The following is a 20,571-nucleotide window of genomic DNA, read 5'->3' as shown; positions in this document are numbered from 1 at the left end:
TGTACTTAATACCATTGAACCGTATACTTATAAATGGTTGATAGTAAATTTTATGTGGGTTTTAAATTAAAAGTATTTTTAAAATATCTTAAAATGTGGAAAAAGTACCCATTTTAAATTTATTTAGAGATTCATAAATTATTGGCGGTCCTATAGTGTGATAGTTCATAGCATGAACACTGGAGTCACAATGCTCATATTCACCTTACCCATATGTAACCTCAGGCAAGATACTTAGCCTCATTGAGCCTTAGTTTTCTTACCCATAAAATGGGGATGGGATATGAATGGCACTGATCTCGTAGGTTTGTGTGAGTCGTAAATGACCCAGTACACAGCAAAGCACTTAGAACAACATCTGGCACGTAGAAATATTCTACAGTATCAGTTTTTCTTATAATCTGATAATTCTAATATCTAAGGTCCTTGAGGTTCTATATTTGCTATTTTTGATGATTCCCACTCCTGGGGTTTTCTTTTTTTAAAAATCTTGGCCGGTCTTTGATGGTGAGCACTGGTTCTGGGTTTAGTTCTGATCTCAACTTTCATAAAGGTCTTGGTCCCTTGGACAACCCAAGTTTTTAGTTAGCTTGTTGCTTTCAGATCTCTGTCTTCATTTCAGCTCACGATTCTGATAGTTTTGTTTTGTTTATCTGTTTATTCATGTTTTTATTTGGCCTTTGAGGACTTCTGTCATTTCCTGAGAACCTAGTAAAGCATTGTCAAGTATATTTATCTAACATCTGACCAGGAGGGTCCTCAGAATACCCGGGCCCCCATACAGTGGCCAGAGAAGTCCATGGGGCTTAATTCTCTGACCATTTGAGTGCAGGACTTATGCTTATGTCTCCAGAACCCCATTTAGGGACCAACTCAGACTTTGCAGGTGATAAATGTCTTTTTGTTTGTTTGTTTTTTAAAGAATGAAAGCAACTGAATCGGGCTCTCTAGGTAGAAGTAAGGACTCAGAGGTGCAGTATCTCTTTCCAGCCACCGGGGGAGCCATGATTTACTGTCAGCCTTGAGTATCTAAATCCTCTCCCTCCCCAGTCATAGGTGTTGTCTTTGGGTCTCCTTTTCCCTTGTTTGAGAATCAGTGGTCTCCCCAAGACCTTTTCATACCCAGGCTCAAGAATGATGCGGTAGAGCAATGTCCACAATAGCCAAACTATGGAAAGAGCCTAGATGTCCATCAACAGACGAATGGATAAAGAAGATGTGGAATATATATACAATGGAATATTATACAGCCATCAAAAAATGAAATCTTGCCATTTGTAATGACGTGGATGGAACTAGAGGGTATTATGCTAAGCGGAATAAGTCAGTCAGAGAAAGACAATTATCATATGATCTCACTGGTATGTGGAATTTGAGAAACAAGACAGAGGATCATAGGGGAAGGGAGGGAAAAGTGAAACAAGACAAAACCAGAGAGGGAGGCAAACCATAAGAGACTCTTAATCTCAGGAAACAAAGTGAGGGTTGCAGGAGTGGAGGGGGGGTGCTGGGTGATGGACATTGTGGAGGGTATGTGCTATGGTGAGCGCTGTGAATTGTGCTGTGAATTGTGCAAGACTGATGAATCACAGACCTGTACCCCTGAAACAAATAATACATTATATGTTAATAAAAAGTGCAAAAACAATATGATGCAACAGTCCTAGCTCAGCCCATAGTGCGCAGCCCAGCCCGCCCGGGTTGAAGGCTTCGTGCACCTGTTTAATAGTGGCGGCCATAGAGCTAATGGTCATGACAGTGAGTAATAGTAGTTGTGCCAATAGCAGGACAGTGCATTTTACGTTACGATTAGCTTCTTGCTCCGGTGGGCTTGGGGATGGGTGGAGGAGAGGGCTGGCTCAGACCCCTTCCTCCCTCCACTCCAGCCCTTGGTGATTTGGGTTCTCACCGGAGAGTCTGCTTCCATTCTGCAGAGTAGGAAAGTTCCTTCTTGGCTTGGCAATGCCTTCTGAGACCTTGGCTGGAAGGCTGGCCTGTTCAGTGGACTGTGTCTTTCTCCGTGGGATGCCGGGAGCCCTAGGGGTCGTGGAGCTGGGGCTGCTTGACGTCCTTCTGGGTGCCTGTGGACTCTGAGGTCTTTTACAGGAATGGAGACCCTTTGCTGCGCCAAGAAATGCTGAGGCTGTGGGCAGAAAGGTGTGTCCAGGGGGGATCTTGCTGCGACTTCTGGGATCCCCAGGTGGGCAGGACAGCGGGAGGTGGTTTCAGCAGTATGGAAGGGCGGCAGCATCATGGCTCCGACTATGAGAAGAGACCAACAAAGAGATGATTCGAAACTGGACAAGGTGGTGATGTGTGCAAAATTAGCCTGCCTTTTCTGAAGCTCTTTGCTCCTCCCTCTTTTCTAGGGAAGTATCTTGAGCGTTCCTACCCTCCTCCTCAACAGAGTCTGTTCTCTGGAAACTCTATGCCAGAGAATAGAGAATGATAAAGCTAGGTGTGTTCTATACCCTAAGATATTTGCATTTATTTGGAATCACAGATCTAAGGAATTTCAGCTCTTCCTGCTGGAATCGCAGGTTGTTACTGGTGGGGAAAATTCTTTAGCATGTAAGGGGTCATCATAGAGCCATTTAAGTCAAAGCTAAGGATGGTTTGGTACCTTTAGGGTAGAGGAAGGGAGGGAGGGCACAACAAGTGGGGCTCACCTTCCGGACACTATAGATCCAGTTGAGATAGGCTGTGACCTTGGTGTATACTCCTGGGGTACTGGGGCCCCCACAGCCATGGCCCCAGCTCACGATGCCCACCACTTGCCACTGGTCAGAGTGATACATCAGGGGCCCACCGCTGTCGCCCTGTGAGACACCAGAACAGGGGTTGCTGGGGAGGGCAGGCAGTGGTGGGGTGGAGGAGTGGGCTTCTTTTTCTTCCCCTCCTCGAGTTGGCCCATCCGTTCCTCCGTGCTCCCCATTCCTCCCCACTGCTCTGTGCTGTTCTGCCCTCCCCTCCTCTGCTCATGCTGTTCCTGCAGCCTGGAAGGCCCTTCCATTTGGGGCAAAGGGGTTCTGTTTGTGGTCAAGTAAGTTGTTGGTGTGCTTTCTCTCAGATTCACAGAGCACACTAGCAAACTGAAGGCTCTAAGGGGTTCTGCAGTGAGAAGCCCGATTATCTTTGTTTAACCCGGTATTTCCCAAATTTATTTAGCTGCTCATGGAATGCCTGTTGTATGCCAGGTACCATTCTAGACAACTGGGATTGGGTCGATGAAAAGAACAAAGATCCTTGCCTTTGGGGAGCTTAGAGTTACACGGAGAAGAGAGAGACAATAAGCAAACAACACAATAGACCAGAATGTGTCAGATAGTGAGAAGTGGACCACAGGGCTGAGGGAGCAGCAAAAACCCATTGTGAGAAGTACACTTATTTGGGTGTCTGTCCCAGCTCCTGTAGCCCCTGAGACTTTGTCCCTCAGAACCCAGTAACACCATAGCCTAACTGCCCCCTTGCCCACCACTGTGAGCTCCCCAAGGGAAGAAGACACTGTCCCCCAAACCCAGTATTTACCTGGCATTCAAGAGATGGCCAAGAGCCACCTATTGAGTGGAGGGATTTAATGACTAAGAATGGGGGCAGGAATAAGGTTAGGGCCTTTAGTGAAAATGGCTCGGAAGATCCTCTGGGGGTGGAGGGAGTGAAAATGTGTTCAGGGACTGACTGGTCGGTGGGGTTGCGTGGGGGGAGGCATTGCACCAGGGTTCATCCTGCAGGAGATGGGTTTTCTCTAGTCTAGTTCAGCATCTTGGCAGTTCTAGAGAAAACAGACCTGGCGTTCCTGCCCTCTCGTGACTCCTACTCCTATGCGTGACGGGAAGTAAGAGCAGGCGGGGTGGGTAGCACCATTTTTATAGGTGAAATACACGTTTGAAATCTTTCCGCTTGTCTCTGTCCATCCATTCATCCTTCTATCCTTATCCGACTGTAATCCTTCTTTCCCTCCCTCTCTGCCGCCTTCTCTTCATCACATGTTGAATGCCCACCATATGTAAGACTTCATATGGGGTCATTGGCCTCTGGACTTAACTGTCTCTCCCGGACTAATATCTCTATCCAAGGAACTCGCTCATGATCCCACCTGGCAGGTGTCCACGCCGCCCTCCAGGATGCCTGCGCACAGCATCTGCTCGGTGACGTCCCCCTGGTAGGCATCCTCCGCATTGCACTGAGTGTGGTCAATGACCTGGACTGACGCCTGCAGCAGTGTGTCGGACATCTTTCCTGGGAAGTTGTAACCATACTCATATTCCTGTTCTTGCCTCCTACCCCCAGCGCAGGATAATTCTGCAGGTTACCTGACACCTTGGTGCTTGGACTTCCAGGACGGGTTTTTCTCAAGGATGGTCCTCATTCCCATCACCTCCAAGAGCTGCTCCCTCAGCCCTGTGGTCCTGAGCCCAGGACTTACCTCCATCCTGCTTTGTAAAGCCCCATCCAATAACCCAGAGTGGGGTAGCTGGAGTGAGCTCCTCATCAGAAAAGGGCAGGCAGATGGGCCTGACTGTGTCTGCCAGGAGCAGAGAGAAAGAGGGGAGAGTCCGGTGGCTAAGCACTCTGGAAAGGTTGACACCAGGGTTTCTATGACCTATGTTCCAGGGGATGTTAACAAAAGTGGCATAAGAAAATTCTGTGGTCAAATAAGTTGAAGGGATATAGTTTAAACATCATAAAAACAAATTAAAAATGAAAAGCCTTGTCATATCTTTATATACTAATGTGCCCCAAGAAGAGAGCTCTACTATAAAAATGTTTCCCAAACTTACTTGAGTATAGAACCCCCCCTTTTTTTTTCTCCAAAGGACCAGTGTTTTGTGGAACTGACAGTTGGAAATGCTGATGTAAATACTATCCAAGCATGAGTCCTCTAACAGAGCCGTTCCAAGATTCCATGGGCTGCCTTAAAGGTGATGAGCTCTCTGCCCCTGGAGGAGACCAGGTGGGCACAGTAACCCCTTAGTGAGATATTGTGCAGGCTCTTGGCATTGGTTGAGGGTGGAAGATGGACTAGAGGATCTTTTAGTTCCCTTACAACCCCAAGATTGGATGAGTCTATGATTCTCACTTGAGGTGCTCCACATGGAGAAAATAGACCTCACAAGAATCCAGCAGGGGGTGGGGCGGGCTGTGAGCTGGCAGCTCAAAGGGGCCTCATGGCCCCTCACTGATGTTAGGCTGGTATATTGACAGGAAACGCACAGCTGGGGGCTTGAGAGGAGCAGTGATGTGCCCAGGGCCACTTAGTGAGCTAGTGGCAGAAGGGCAGTAGAACCTGACCTAAGGGGTCTGTTCCCAGATGCCACCTCTCACCGGAGAATGTGAGTGGGAACTGCAACTTCACGAGGGCAATGTCCTTCTCTTTGGGGTATGTGGTGTTGAACTCAATGACGAAGATACTGGCCACAGGCAGGGATGGGAAGTTGCCCAGTTTGTTTGAGCCAGCCCTCACCTTCCAGGTGGAGACATCGTGATGCTTCCTGGGGGGGGGGCAGAGACAGCGGGGTTCAGGCCTGAGCCAAGCATGTGTGGTCTTTGCCAAAAACTGGGTCCCCAGGGCCCTGGGGATTGGGGTGCTGAATGTCCCTGCTGTAGGAGGTAATGGTGGTGAGGCCAGGGGTGGTAGAGAAGGAGCAGGTCTGAGGAGTCCCCTATGAAAGGCCAAATTCTAAAAGGGGATTTGATCCTTTCCCCCAGTGAAACCTGCCCAAGAAAACTTCTAACTAGAGGGCTGGGGAAGGGGCTGTTCCCAGTGCCTGAGCTCTGGGGTCCTGGCGCTCTCTCCCCCCAGCACTTTTTACTGTCTGTGTTACTCATGTGGTACTCATATTGTCAGTTACGTTATGTACTTGTCTGTCTGTCTCCTCCAGACGCTCCTGCCTGCTTAGTGTGCACGGGTGGTTTCCCAGGAAAGGACTTAGAGCTTTGTCAGATCTCAAAAAAGGTTAAGAATCCCTGGCCTACACTGTGAGTTCCTCTAAGGCACTGACAGATCTAATGCATATGGGTACATAATATAGTACTCATTAGATGTTGAACGAACAAACGAATGAATGAATGAATAAAAGAAGGAAAGCGAAGAGGGCCTGGGAGTAGTCCTTCCCCAGAGGTATGGGCAGGCCTCTCTCTGCTGGCCTGTAAGGGAATCTATGCTTTATGCTTTTTTAAGTTTTTTTGCTATAATGGGGGAGTGGCAGTGACTCTCGACCCTGGAATCACTCCGGAGAAGACTGGCAGAGGGAGAGCATTCTCAGGACTCCAGGGAGATGGATGGGAAGAGCTTCTGTGGAGTGGATGCTAAGGGGCCAGACTGAAGACACTGGGTATCTGATTGCTTCCTGACTAGAAGAGGTCAATCTTGGTGATCAAACTTGGTGACCATTGCCCTCTGCTCAGACCCTGGGTGACTCTCATAGGACATCGCGTCCCGTGTCTCACTGGGGCAGCCACGCCCAAGGACGTGGCCTGTGGAGGGAGGGCAAAGAGGGATGAGGGCATTGGAACATAAGCTGGGAGACAGGGGACCCAGACACTCAGGCCCCTCTAAGGCTTTGAGCCCCCAAGGCTTCCTCGTGGTGCAGGCCTTACCTGAAGCAGTGGGCTGCCGTGAGGATCCAGTGGGGGTCCAGAATGCTCCCTCCACAGATGTGTTGTTTGTTGTACTGGATGCTGACCTGCCAAGGCCAAGAATCCACAGAGGCCGTCTCCCCGCCCACCACCCGAGGGGCTTTCAGGCTCTCCCCACAGGCTGGAGTCAGTAGGAAGGAGGGAGAAATCAGGAGTCAGGCTCTTGAGGGATGGTACTGCCTCCCTTTGGAGCCCCGTGTCTGTCCCCTTAGAACAGAGCCCTTATGACTGGAACCTGGAGGGGTGGGGAGGACCAGGCCCGTTTTGAGTTATTCCTAGGGAGCTGGTGTCCCAGACCGTAGGGTTTCCCCCAATCTCCCCCTCCTTTGTTGGGCTTTGGAAGTGTTTATATTGTGAACATGGGCGTGTCCATTGTGCTGGGAATTCATGGCCTTCAAACCAAACAGGTGATGCAGAATTACAAAAGTCCTGCCCAGGTGGCGTGTCCCAGCCACTCCTGTGGCGTATCAGCAAACAGATGCCCACAAACTGCTCTGGGAGCTGGAAGTGGGAAGAAGATTCCAGAAACTGGATCTTCCTGTCCTAAACTCACCTTTCTCCAAGTCCCTTCCCCCGTGATGAGTGAATCTCCCAGTTTGACACCCTATGCTCTCTTTCATACGCCATTGTCCTTGGCTTTTCCATCATGACTCTCAAGCTCTGGTGAAAGCCTCCATTCCCATCTCCCTGCCCTGCCCTCAGCCTCTCCAGTCCTGGCGGTCATGGCCACAGTGGTGGTTCTCCCAGGAAAAGGCTGCCATCCTTTCTGGGCCTCTGCCAGCCGGGGGCTTTTCAGACACCTCTTATTCCAAACTCTGCTTTCTCTGTCCACTGTCGTTCCCCCCCCCCCCCCCCCCCCCCCCCCCCCCCCGCCACCGCTCCCTCGCAGCCCCAGGGCATCTCTCTTTCTAGGGTAGAGTTTAAAGTCCTCCTGGCAGCTACCCACTGTCCTTAGCTAAAGTTTCCGTCTAGCTGAATTGATCTGCTTGTAGCTCCCTAAAAAGTCGTTCTGCTTATGCTGGTGGAAACTCCCATCCCTGAGATGCTATCCTCTTGCTATTTATCTAAACCATTGATCCATTCAGCAAATTTGTACTAAGTGCCTACTGTGTTTAGGGATGCTGGGAAGAGAGCGGAGGACAAGACAGACGGACAGATGTGGTCTCTCCCTTCTGGGAGCCTACAGCTCAGCGTTTAGCCTGGGCACCACCCCCTGGGGGCCACGCAATCCCTGGGGACCTCCCCGTTTTGGAATTTCCATAGCCTGTCCCCTGGTGTAGGCTTGCCTTTCATTTCCTTTGTGCTTTGGTCTTCCCAGTAAGACTGACAGATCCTCAAGGGAAGGTCTGTGACTTCAATCTCTCTGTGATGTCAGTGCCATTTAGTGCAGAGGGCAGATGATGTGACTAACGGTCATTCACTGGCTGGCCACCGTGTGTCTGTCCGCATGCATGAGGGATTGTGGGCGTCACGTGATAATGACAAGAAGTCTTAACATCCGACAGGGAAGCCTATATACTGCCCAACGGCAAAGGCAGTGATGATGGCCTTGTTCCACTCAGCCCATCCAGTGTCTGGCCAGTGTGGCAGGCTCTGGTCAGTTCTTCCACAAGGCTGGGAGGAAAAGCTGGGTCACAGAGCTTGTTTTCTCTTCTGATCTCCTCTGTAAGAGCTACATCCTCTGGGGCAGTTGGACAAAAGGGCTTCTTGGGAAGAGGAATCTCAGAAAGGTCAGGTGAATTGCTCAAGGTCATGCTGGAAGCCAGTGGGACTGGTGCCTGGTCTGTCTGCGGCAGGTCAGCTGTGGGCGCTACTCAGTCCGGCACCTCCCACCTGCGACCTTGCGCCTCTCTCTCGCTGCTCTCTCTCTCTCATGAGCTCCCGAGGAGAGCGGCCAATTCTTCGACTTGTCTGGTGTTTTCTACTTCCCACTAGTGTGCCTGACGGTGCTAGACACAGTCTGTTTTTTTGCTAAACTGAATGCTCTGGTCTTGGATAAATGAGCGCACTTTGACAGAGGAGGCCTTGCGGGCCTGACCGGGGTGGGAGGGCGTGGAGGCCCGGTTCTATGCTTCCCAGTTTTCTGTTCCCTGCCGGCCCTCCGCTTCGGTTGTGGGGCTGTGTGTGGATGGTACTAAAGAGTTCTTAATGTCCCCCACTTGGAGGAGCACTGCCCTACAAACCCAAGGCCCAGGGAGGTTTAGTTTGGGACAAAACAGAGGGAAACTTAGAGGCTGAGAGATTTAAGAATGAGGTTGAAGGTCTTTCTCCCTGCTCATTGCTGGCCTGGGGCCCAAACCCTCAGAGATGGGACATACTCACCAAGGCAGTGCAGGGAGACCAGGGAGCCCGAGAGACAGGGTCTGGAAGGGAGGCACAGGGCCTTGTGGTTTCTGTGGGAGGCAAGGACTCTGGTCCCCTGGCCCTGTTGACCCCAGCCCCCCTCCCAACACCTGGGAAATCTGGAACCCACGTCCTGGGGGACTGAATAGAAACGGTACGACCACTTAGTTCAGTGTGATTCGATTGGTTTGGGTTCAACACCCCTGCTGTTAAGCACCCACTATGTGCTGGGCCCTGCCTGCGTCGGAGCCCAACCCAAGACCTTGGCATCCGGGAGTGGAAGAGAGCTGAGCCTGGAACAGTGTCAGTTACACCGTGGGCTTTCCAGATGGACAAAAAGTGGGATTTCCGTGGAATTACAGGCACACGATCCTTCTGCTACCATCTTGGTCCTTTTTAAGATTTACTCTTTGGTGAATAAGCAGCCCTCAGCAGCATCCCCAAATGCTAGGGAGCCAGAATCTTCTTCGGGGCTCTCTGCTGCAATGTGACCGTTTTTATCTAGCTGCTGAGCTCTCATGCACAGTGGGGAGGCAGAAGAACAGACCGCTGCCAAAGGCCACGCGGCCTTTTCTCTGGAGAGCTGGGAACGTGGAGAGGTCTTACTCTGGCCTGGGTGAGTGGCTGGGAAGGACAAAGCGGCCTTTGGAATCTTGCCTTACTGGGTTTAATTGGGAGCATAAAGCGGTAGGAAAATTTTTGGTTTTACTCTTGGATGAAAAGGCCACCAACAACATGTGGACAGCACACTTTGTCCAGCTGTCTGTTTTATGTAAAAAAGGGAGTCAATCCAGAAAACCTCTCAGAAATCTGATTCTCTAGTTCTTGGTATCTGACAGTCTGCATGGCCTGGAGTTCTTCCTGTGGTCTGGCTTACATTGCCCGTGCTGCACCTGCTCAGGGTAGCTGCCTCCAGCCCTGATGGCAGCCTCCATATGTGAGCCTCTTGTGGGCGAGGAGGCATCCTCTCACTTACCCACTTAGGTTTTGCACCTGAAGCTCCTGGCCGTTCTCTGTGATTCCAACAACATCCAGATCTTGGTCTGGGCCAATCTCCACAGCTCTGAAGGTGGGTTTGCTGCTCACGTTGGGGGAGAGAGATTGAGAGAGATTGAGAGAGAGAGAGAGAGATGTGAGGTAGGGCAGGAGGTTAGAAGAAGATGGGGGGAGTAGTCCCCACTCCCAGGAGCTGCAGTGGGAAAGAACGTGTCCTAGGACTTGGCTCTGGGCACGATGCTGATGTGGTCTTGCTTTCCCAGAGCTCTGGACAAATTTTAGGGACACGTTTTCTTAACTCCCAGTTGTAGCCCTATTTCAAATGTCCCAGCATTCTGGGCCAGGAATCCAGCACACCGGCTGGGCCTAGGTACACCTGGAAGGGCGTGAGTGTGGCTGTGCTGGGTTTCAGAGCCCTGGAGATGGAGGCGCTTGTCCTGACTCTGACACTAGCTTGACGTGTAACCTTGACAGGTCATGCCCTTCTCCGGGTCTCCTTAAGCCTTAGTTTCTCCCTCTGTAAAATGAGAGGTGGATCGGATGATCTCCAGAGCCCCTCCCACCTTGAACCATCTCGGGTTTTATGGTCCTGGGACAAGAAGGGCTTCTTATCTAGGTGGAGGAAGGAAAGTAGAGAAATCTGAGACCCGGAAGGAGGGAGTGGTGGAAACAGACAGTCCCCGGAAAGATAAGCTCTGTTCACCCATCACATCCTAATAATTCTGACTGGCTTTGATTCTGTAGAACTCAAGAAGCCAGCTGGTTTGGTGCATTAGTGCACTCCGGAAGGACAGAAACTCCAGGATCCTATTACCTTAAGAAGCCCCAGAGGCACCTTGGTTATGTAAGGCAGCCGCAGCCCTCGGAGCTGGGAGCTGGGCACCCCTGACGCTGCAGTGGCTGGACTGCAGTGGGGGGGAGGGGCTGGCTGCAGGGGAGGCTGGGCCGGGCTAGGCGGCTGCTGGGGGTGGGGGTGGGGGGAGGAAGAGCAGGGCCAGGGTGTGCCTTACCAGCTCTCCTCAAAAATGAAGGAGGCAGAGATGGCCTGTCCAGGGTTGTGTCCCATGGCAGGTATTGAGCAGCAAAAACCTGATAACCAGAGAGCAGAGGGGGCCAAAAGGTCTGATGGATCAGTAATGCTGCTGGGAGCATTTATTGAAAAAGGACCTGGAGGCTGCTTTTTAGGGGTGGATGGGAGAAAGTTCTGTGATTGATTGACAGCATCTGCCTGTCCAGTTTCTTAGAGTCCTTGGGGGCTTGCCAGGGAGAGTCCTTGGGAACCTACCCCACTCTGCAGCTGAATAAATGGGTTATTTTCCCTCCTCTCTGGTTAGGCTCTCTGAGTGATCGGTGGCCTTACCGCTCCTCCCTTTATAGGGAAAGCCTTGGGGGAGGAGAGAATTACCCAAGCTAGAAACAGAGACGTTGCTAGAACTCCTGATGCCCAGGAATTAAGGGGTCTTGGGCACAGACCCCAAGCCTCTTCCTCCCAGCTCCTACCCAAGCAAATTACTTATCTTCCCTGAACCTATTTCTAAAATAGATACAGTAATAACTACCTTTGTGGTTTTTGCCAAGATCAAATGAATATAAACACAGCATGCAAATCACCCTTATGATAACATAACTCTTGATCCACTGAAGATTTGCAGCTGCTTTAGAAATTTGCTGAGAGAGCTGGGATTGCGGATGGGGCCCCAATGTAAGCAGGTTTGTTTAAGCTGAATTTTAACCAATGGGACATTGAAGAAGTAAACATACTCTGGGACAGGGTGTCTTCTTGCAGAGCCGTGAAAGAGCGAGGGTCTCGAGGAGCCAGCGCTGTGTGTTGGGGGTGTGTGGTGAGGCTTACAGTCTCTCACTGCACCTGATAACTATCCTATGACATTGCCAGTACTTGCCCCAATTAACCCTAGAGGAAACTGGGGCTTAGGAGATTGAACTTCACGTTGCTTGTATGTGAAAGTGCTCAGGTTCAAGGGCAGTTCTGTCTGACTCCAGTATCTATATTTTTAGGAAGGGAGGAAGGAAAAGGGGGAAGAAAGGAGGAGGTCATAGGGGCGAGGGGACAGCCTCTGGAGGCTGGGGCCAGGTACCTGTCATAGCCCATCTGCCTACAGGCTATCTTGGCCAGAGCTTCTGTGAAGTTGTCGAAGCAGGCAGAGGCCCAGCTCTGTGTGGCCGAGTCCAGCACCTGCAGGGTGGATCGGTCCCTGGAGAGGCGGACTGAGACAGGGAGAACCTGGGTCAGTTGCAGGGCAGGGGCCTGTCTGGCCCATCTCCCTTAGAATTCATCACGGGTCCAGCACAACCTCCCTACACCCAGACCCTAGAGCATCACAGAACACCAACCCTTTCAACCTCGGGATAAGTTCTTCCATTTGGCTTTGCCTGACTGAGCTTCATTTTTAGGGTAGCCAGGGTGACCAGATGTCCTGGAAACAACCTCCTTGTGGACCTGTTGTCCTGGCACAATTACCAGCAGCTCTCCATTTTATTCTTAGGGATATCAGTTTTGGTGATCTATGGTGACTCTACGCATGGTCCACACAGCTTGCCTGGCCTGGGGGACTTTTCAGTGAGGAACCTAGCTCCTTTTCCATGTGAGGTCAGAGGGAGGAGGCTGAGAGGAAGGTACTTTTGGCAGTAGGAGGGCAGGTGCCCATAGGCATTTGACTTCTGATTAAAAAAACAACGATATATGCAAGAAGTCACTTAGTCCTGCCCCTCAAAACCCCCCAACACCCATCTCCTGGGCTGTCCTTTCTCTCCAGAGCCCAAGTACTAGGTGGGTGAAACTGGGCCAGCCCCATCCAAGAAAGAACATGAGTTCTTGTTGGAAACATCTCCTATTCCTTTGAAGGACCTAGCTCAGTCTTGTTACATAGCAGGCTACAATAAACACCTAATGAATAGAAAGGTCAATAGCTGGTTAATGGCCTGACACTCACTTTTCTAGTCCCTTGAAAGAACAGATTTCATAGAACGGAGGGAACTCCCCAGGGTCATCCAGTCCCACCCTGGTGTAGCAGAACGGGGCAGGCTATGTTACAATTTCCTGTCCCTTCTGGTCTGCATTTGTTCATCATATTCACTGACTATTTGCTACATGGTAAGTACTGGGGCCCCAGTCCTGTTGTTCTTAAGAACCTTACAATAGGGATGGAAACTGACAAGTCAGTTGGCAGATGCTGTGCAGTGGATCAAGGGGGACCTGAGCTGGTTTCCTGCTGTGCCAACTCCCCCAGTTCCTCCAGCCCCTAGACTCACCTGCCACTGGGGACCCATCAGGGAAGGTCTTGACACAGACCTGCTCATCCTCCCCGGAGGCACAGTCCTGCTGGCCGTCACACACCTGCCTCCTTGGGATGACGTGGAGAGGCTGCCCGCAGAGGAAGTAGTATTTGTCCAGAATCACCTTGACTGGAAGGCAGGGGCAGGGAGGGGGCAGAGAGGGCTGACAGTCAAGCAGGCAGCCCTGGGGGCATGGGAGAGGCTGTGTTTCCCTGAAAACATGCTGGGCCTCAAGACAGGCAGATGAGGGCTCCAGATGCAGTGACACCACTTGGTAGCCTGGGTACTTGGTCCTGAGCCTCAGTTTCCTGATCTGTAAAGTAACACCTGTCCCATACCTACAAGATGGCTGAGGCGTCAAGCGGGAGAATGTGCAGGAGAAATTTAGAAACAGCCCCCACTGGCATCATCCTTCCAGTGCTGACACAGTGCCTCTGGTAATGAATAGACGACACGGGGCCTGGAGCCCAAAGATGAGAGCGCTGGCCCTGTCGCCTCCCAAGTGACTTTAGACCCATCACGTCCCCTCCCAGGGCCTCAGTTTTCTCATCTGTACAGTGGGGTGATGTGGTTTCGAACATTTGGTGAGCTGGTGGCCGTGAGTGTCTTGTAACCACCGAGTGCTGTTCTGGGGCTGAGAGATCCCTGAAGGGCTTGGCGTCGTGTTGTGTTTTGTCTTCGGCCCGCTGCTTTCAAATCCTGTTGCTCCTTTGCTGCCTTGGCCTGACGGGACTGAGTCTAGAGTTTGTGACTCCTCAGCGAATGAATACTTCACATTCCTAAAGGCTCCTGGTGGGAAGAGACCCCCCTGCCTAACTGAATCCTCCCCGGCCTGAAGCCCCCTCCTGCTGTCCAGTGTCGCTCCTGGCTAGCCCTACAAGTGATGGTGGTAAGTCTGACGGTGGCCTTGCTGATCACTGCTGAGAGCTTCCCATGCACTGCCTTGTGTAATCCTGACAACAACCTGAGGAGGCAGGGGTCATGATGAACTCACATTATAAGTGGGGGACACTGAGGTTTACAGAGTTGGGGTTTATTTCCCAAGGCCACACAACACTTATTTGTAGAGCCAGGATTCCAGTGTGGGTCTGTCTAACTCCAAAGCTCTTTGCTGCCTCTCCATGCCTTCCCTGAGGGGCTTCAAGATGGGGTCTGCTGGCCCGGATGCCCCTGGTGTGAGGGAGCACAGGAGAAGGAGCAGGCGGAATCTTCCCTAGACCTTCAGAGTTTGGTTCATGGTCAGGAGCTAGGGTAAGGCAGGGTCACTCTAGCCTCTTGGGACAAAGCAAGGACATAGTATCACCAGTTGAGACCCCAGAAGCCAAAAAGTTGAGGGAGCTTTGCCTGGGGTGGAGGCTCAAATGACCTCCTCTAGTTGCAGAACCTGGAGGCCCATGGCATGGAAGCCACACAGGACCTTGTGGGATGGGGAGACCCCACTTCTAAATCCTGTACCACTGCCTGCCCGGGCATGCCCTGGATGAATCTGGCCCCTTCTCCTCTCTCCAGTATGGCAGGGCATATGCTCAGAGAAAGCAAGCTCTCCTTCATATTAGCCTAAATAGAACAGGCTTGGGACGGCAGCTCTGCTTATGCTGCTGCAAACCCAGGGCCGAGGGCCAGCCAAGGTCAGGAAGAAATCCGCATCTCACAGCTCAGCAGGGCTCTCCAGGATCTGGGTGGTGGTTGTGTTGTGGATCTGCATTTCCATTGCCACAGATGGAAAGGGACTCCTTCAGTCTGGGTCCCAGGGCCCCGTCCCAGCTGTCTCTAACTGCCAGTCCTCTCTGAGCCTAGGTGCTCAAGTGGAAGAGGACGGTTTGGGTCCAGTGATCTGGGAGTGGCAGTGGCTGTTGCTGGGGAAATGCCACCATAGTTCCAAGTGCAGGCTCGTCAAGGGCCCGTGCTACCCCGTTAGCAGGCACATGCTTTTGTGTATGGCCTTGGTCACATCTCTGCCCCCGTCCGGTGACCCACACTTGGGCACGACCTAATTTTCATCCAGGTGTTTTACAGTGTCTCCGATATCCCTCTGGGAGAGACAGGATGTTTTACAGAGGAGGAGACTGAAGTTGAGAGAGGTCAAAGGACTTAAGGTCACACAGCAGCAAGGGGCTGTGCCGGGATCCTCACCCAGCTGTCCTGCCTGCCAGCCTGGTCTGCTGGGCCCTGCTCCCCACCCTGAGGGTGCCGTCAGTAGCCTGCTGTGGCTGTCGGGGAGGGGAAGGCAAGGAGAGTCACAGGAGTGGGAGTGGAGACTGGGACGGTGGGCACGGCAGGTCATTCAGGTCACTCTGTCGCTGAGCGGCCCGCTCACTGGGTCTCAGGCACTGGCGGGGAGGAAGACAGAGCTACAGGCAGTGTGTGCGTGTGCGTGCGTGTGCGTGCGTGTGCGCCTGGGTGGCTTCCCGCATGCCCCCTGTCTGTCCCTGCCTCCCAGGTGGAAAGGCTCCCTGCTCTTGTAGCCGGTAGGGCTGCTCAGGTGTCTGCAGGCACCTGACTAAGGAGGCAGGGGCGCGGCCGCCCTGGTCGGTTGCCTGTGTAGCTTTGTACCGTGCGCAGCTGTGCTTTCCCTGTGGTAGAGATCATCTGGGGTAGGTGGGGGCTGCCTTCACCTCCCCCTTTCACTCTTGGAGGAAGGCTTCCTTCAGAGCACGGGGTAGACGCGTGTCACACGTAGCTTTCTGCAGCTCCCCTGCCTATGGCTGCTGGGTGGAAGGGTGGAGGGTAAGGTTATGCTTGGAGGGGCGGTGGGAGCTGCTGTTTCCTGTGGGGGGTGAGGGGGAGGTGGGGGCAGTAATGAGGGGGTGAGGGTAGGGGTGGGGGCTGCCACTTACTGAGGACAGCCATGATGATGATGGTCGCCAGGCTCAGCAGTGCTGCGATGATGGGGATGCCCACCTTTTTGAAGGTTTCCAGGGGAGTGCGAGGTTTGCGCAGGGGGGTGACGTCTGTGAGGCGGAGGGAGAGAGCCTGCAGTCAGCACTTGGAGCCCACCCCTGCCAAGGCCCACAGCCTCCCTGCCCTCTGGCCCTCGTGCTGAGCCGTAGAATGCTTTGGGTAAAGTTTTGCTTAGCACTGGAGTTTTATTCCTGCAGACTGGGCTTAGCTTCAACAGCGCATGGTCACCCCACCTCCTTCGCTTACCCAGGCTTATCCATCTTTCAGCTGTGCCCCTCAAAGGAGACTCCGGACCATGGTGTCTTCTCCTTGTCTTGACTTAGCCTATTCTGCCATGTTTCCCCCTGTCAGGTCTGCCCTGCATCTGCCCTGGGAGAGGCAAGTACTCGTTTACTTTACTATCGTTTATCCTCTTTGCTGACTTATCTTTTGGTTAAACTGTAAGCTTGAGGGCAGGGACCTCCAACGCATTCCATGCTTAGTAGAGCCCTGATACATGCTTGTGAATGAACACCTCCTAAGGGCCTCCATCTCCAACTCAACAGATGGTGAGTCCCTAGAATGGTCCTCATCTTTAAGGAGATGCCAGTTTGGGGGAAGAAGCACACAAGGACAGAGTTGCCAGGACCACCAGACACCATCAGAACACTTAAATGGGCCTCTGTAGGTGGCGATGGGGTGGGATGGGGGCTGGACCAGCTGGGCAGAGGCCTGGGGGTGTTGACTGTGAGCTCCTCGTGTGTCTGAGATGTAACATGAGCAAGTGCGTATTGTGGAGGCAGGACTGGCAGTGTCAGTCTGTGGAGAGTCTTGAACACCATGCCGGGAATTTGGATTTTATCGGGAAGGCGGCGTGGAGCCATGGGAAGCTTTGAGCAGTAGAGAGACATGATAACCTTCATATTTAGAAAGGTGAATCTTTCATAAGGAAGGAGGTGGATGGGAACAAGAGTTTGGGGGTAGGGAGACCAGGTAGGAGCCTAGAGGTGCCTAAAACAGAGGTAATAATAACTATATTGTCTCTTTCATATGGTTATCCAAGGAGATGGTACCGGGACCAGGATTTGAAAAGTTAAATTCTCAGGAAGTATCCGAGATAGGTCCTCTTGCATCCCCCTTCCTTGCAGGCAATAAGCTGGGGCAGGTGCAAGGAACTTCTCCAGGGCGAGCTAGGGCAGGGAGTCTGGCAGCCTTGAGTCCCTGGAAGGCGATAGGTCAGCTTTCTTCCCCTCACCTCCCCATGGCTTGGTCTGTCACCTTCCTTGTGAGGCCTTCTTGACCTCCCTTTTTAAAAGATAATCTTCCGATATTTCCTGTCCTCCTTCCCCATTTTTAAAAATATCAGCTCTTAGCATACTCTATATTTTATATATTATATGTATTTTCCATCTCCTCCTATCCCTGCCTGAAATGAAGACTCTATGAAGATAAGGAATTTTTCTCTTCTTCTTCTTCTTCCTTTTTTTTTTTTTTTTTTTTGGTCACTGCTGAGTCCCAGGTGCTTCAGCAGGTATTTGTTGAGTGAATACATGCATTGCTCTTTGCTTCATCTCTTAAGCACATCCTTTCCGTCTTTGTTACAGGTCTTGTTTCCTGGCTTGAATGAGGGCTGGTTATATTCTGTCTCGATCGCTTTCCTCAGCTCTTCAAAAGCAGAGAATGGCATCCAGCCATAGACTGGTGCTCAGGAAGTGCTGGTATCATTGTTGAAAGGGAAAGCGTAGGAAATGTTGCGTCTCCTCAAAAGGAGAGTTTAAGCCTCAGACACATAGCACAGGCCCGTGGGGTGTGGGCTGGTGTTGCCCATCAGGGGCAGGAGCAGGCACCAGGGAACTTCTCAGTCTTACCAGGTACGGTTTGAAGGTTCCAGCAGTCAGTGTACAGAGCTGTCCTCTGTCCCGTGGCCATGGACATGGCGACATTTTGTTCATTCCTCCTTCATGCATGATTTATTTATTGAGCAGCTTCTGCTGGGGGCGTGAGGTGGGCTGGTTTTCTCAGAGGTGCATCATTTCTTGGGAGCCCCTCAAGGGGTTCCCCTGTCCAAGTCCCCATGTCTCTGCCTCCCTGATGTTCTCAGGGAGGACAGCATCAGGAAGGGTAGGTTTTTCTTGGTTTATGTTTCATACGTAAAGTTGACGAAGCCACCATGAGCTATGTGAAGAGCCTCCCTGCCTGCCCCTGTTCCTTCCTCCAGCCGGTCCTGCCCACCGCTGCGGGACAGAGCCTCCCAGCGTATTGTTGTCATCCTGTCACATCCCTGCCCGAGAACCCTCCGTGACTTCGGATCTAGACCACACTCTTCTCCAGACTTGCAAAGCCCCTGGGATTTGGGGCCACGTGGACTTCCCACTGCTAATCCTCGCCGGTCCTCAGTGCCACATGGGCAGTTCCTGCCCTGGTCCTTGTGCACCTGCCTTCATTCCTGTCTTTGAACTTTTGCTCCTCCTCGCCCCTTCACCACTGAAACCCTCATCACTTCCTTCTGTTCCGTGATAGTTTACTCCTGTGGGGACTTTGTCAAAGCTTGCCTGACCCCATGACGCTGTTATCTCTGATCGCTTGGCACTGATCGCTCCTCGAGCTCCCTTCATGTTGGCATTGGTAGCAAATCTAACTTGTTTTCTGGTTTGGTGGTTCTCAGGCTTACTCGGGTGGTGGAGCTCTTGGATGTCTGGTGTTCTCTGGGGACACGGGGGTCTACCGGTCTATTGAATTCCAGAGCATAAACTAGGCACCATCTTACTTGCAGAAGATTACATTGTTTGTGATCATTATTAACGTGGGGCCCTGAAATTGTTGAAGTAAGTGGGATTGGTTATTTCCTTGTGGATCTGTCATATTAGTTTGTGCTTTGCTGATCCAGCAGGTTAGCATCAGGAATAGCTCTCAATGGTTTAACAAAATAGAATGGGAGGGGAAAAAACCAAAACCTTAAATTTGGAAACACTTTATCTCTTAAATTATTCTTCTCCCGTAAATGAGGGAAACACTATCATTTTCTAGTCTACCAGGGAAAATACCTTTGTCCAGCATGTTCCATGGAAGTGGGTCAGACTGGCAACTCCATGAGGGCAGGGACTCTGGCTTTCTTACTTCCTGTTTTAGTCCAGTGTCTAACCTGGAACCTGGCACGTGTCAGGCACTCACAGAGTTGTTGAATGAATAAGAAAGTGAGTAACTGAATGAATGATTTGGAGAATCATTGCTCTTGGGGTTTTAGGTTTGTTGGTCCTATTTCCCTGGAGACCATGCTTCCTACTTCTAGAATTATCCTGGACCTTACAGTTGCTTAATACATTTTTATTGAATGATGAATGGGTGGGTGGATGGAGATCTTCCATAGCATTTAGCCCTTAGTGGTGGTGGTAAGGGCCATGCAACAGGGGTATAGTATCTGTTTGGTAACTGGTTGAAACTTGGAGGCTGAGGTGGACAAGGCAAAGCTGGACCTGAGCTTACCAAGGCTGTTCAGGGGTTGATTGCTGTCAGGATCCTGTAATTGAAGGAAAAACAGTCAGTGAGTAGAGTGAGGGAACCTCTCAGGCTGGGGCTAAGGACCCAGGGGAAGCTCTTGGTTCTTATTTGCATCCCCTTCTCTCTGCTGAATCTAAGCTGGGCTCAGTGATATCTCACTGGCTCAAAATATAAAATTCAGGGGCTCCTGGGTGGCTCAGTCATTAAGCGTCTGCCTTTGGCTCAGGTCATGATCCCAGGGTCCTGGGATCGAGCCCTGCATCGGGTTCTCTGCTCAGCAGGAAGCCTGCTTCTCCCTCTCCCACTCCCCCTGCTTGTGTTCCCTCTCTCACTGTCTCTCTCTCTCTGTCAAATAATAAAATACACACACACACACACACACACACACACACACACATATAAAATTCAGTTATGCATCAATATTACCTGGTATTACTAGCTTACTAATTGTAACAACTAGTTAGCAATTGTGGAAATGTTAGGCTGCTGGGTTGTTGTATTGCTGAGTTTCTTAGAATGATTCTGCTCAGCTGTCTGTTTTGGTCAACGATTTGTCTACTTTGATGTCTTAGTTCTGTAAAAACTTAGACACTTTACAAAAGGGGATACTTCAGTGGCCAGTCAGTGCCAAAAGATGCTCAGTGTCATTGCTCATCAGGCAAATGCAAATTGACGACCACAATGAGATATCTCTGCGTAGACACCTGAATGGCTAAAATTTAAAAAACTGACATTACTAAGTGTTGATGAGGATGTGGAATATTGGAACTCTTATACACTGTTGTCAGGAGTATAAATTAGTACAGATATTTTGGGAAACGGCCTGGCTGAATCTGCTAAATCTAACTATGTGGCTATTCTAGGATTCTGTGACCCAGGAATTAGCCAGGAGAAATGAGTGCATGTGTCTAGTGAAATATC

The 20,571-nt window shown here is 51.3% G+C and overlaps 1 protein-coding gene across 1 annotated transcript in view; it reads right to left on the bottom strand.

Moving 5' to 3' along the window:
• Positions 1-1,625: 1,625 nt before the first annotated feature.
• Positions 1,626-20,571, bottom strand: part of TMPRSS4 (transmembrane serine protease 4) — a 34,008-nt gene continuing 15,062 nt past the window's right edge. Inside the window, exons 2-13 of the mRNA XM_027580223.2 lie at positions 19,636-19,669; positions 16,110-16,223; positions 13,249-13,401; positions 12,075-12,204; positions 9,959-10,060; positions 8,962-9,002; positions 6,601-6,760; positions 5,326-5,492; positions 4,427-4,525; positions 4,097-4,239; positions 2,670-2,819; positions 1,626-2,262 (exon numbers count right to left, since the gene is read on the bottom strand). Of these exons, the coding sequence (XP_027436024.1) occupies positions 2,251-2,262; positions 2,670-2,819; positions 4,097-4,239; positions 4,427-4,525; positions 5,326-5,492; positions 6,601-6,760; positions 8,962-9,002; positions 9,959-10,060; positions 12,075-12,204; positions 13,249-13,401; positions 16,110-16,223; positions 19,636-19,669 (1,305 nt within the window). The 3' untranslated portion in view covers positions 1,626-2,250. The remainder of the gene's footprint in view (positions 2,263-2,669; positions 2,820-4,096; positions 4,240-4,426; positions 4,526-5,325; positions 5,493-6,600; positions 6,761-8,961; positions 9,003-9,958; positions 10,061-12,074; positions 12,205-13,248; positions 13,402-16,109; positions 16,224-19,635; positions 19,670-20,571) is intronic.

Source organism: Zalophus californianus, chromosome 11 (genome assembly GCF_009762305.2).
Source record: "Zalophus californianus isolate mZalCal1 chromosome 11, mZalCal1.pri.v2, whole genome shotgun sequence".
In the NCBI taxonomy this organism is placed as follows: Eukaryota; Metazoa; Chordata; class Mammalia; order Carnivora; family Otariidae; genus Zalophus; species Zalophus californianus.
The sequence above is the reverse complement of the archived record's forward strand: the minus strand, read 5'-3'. Positions and strand labels throughout refer to the sequence as shown.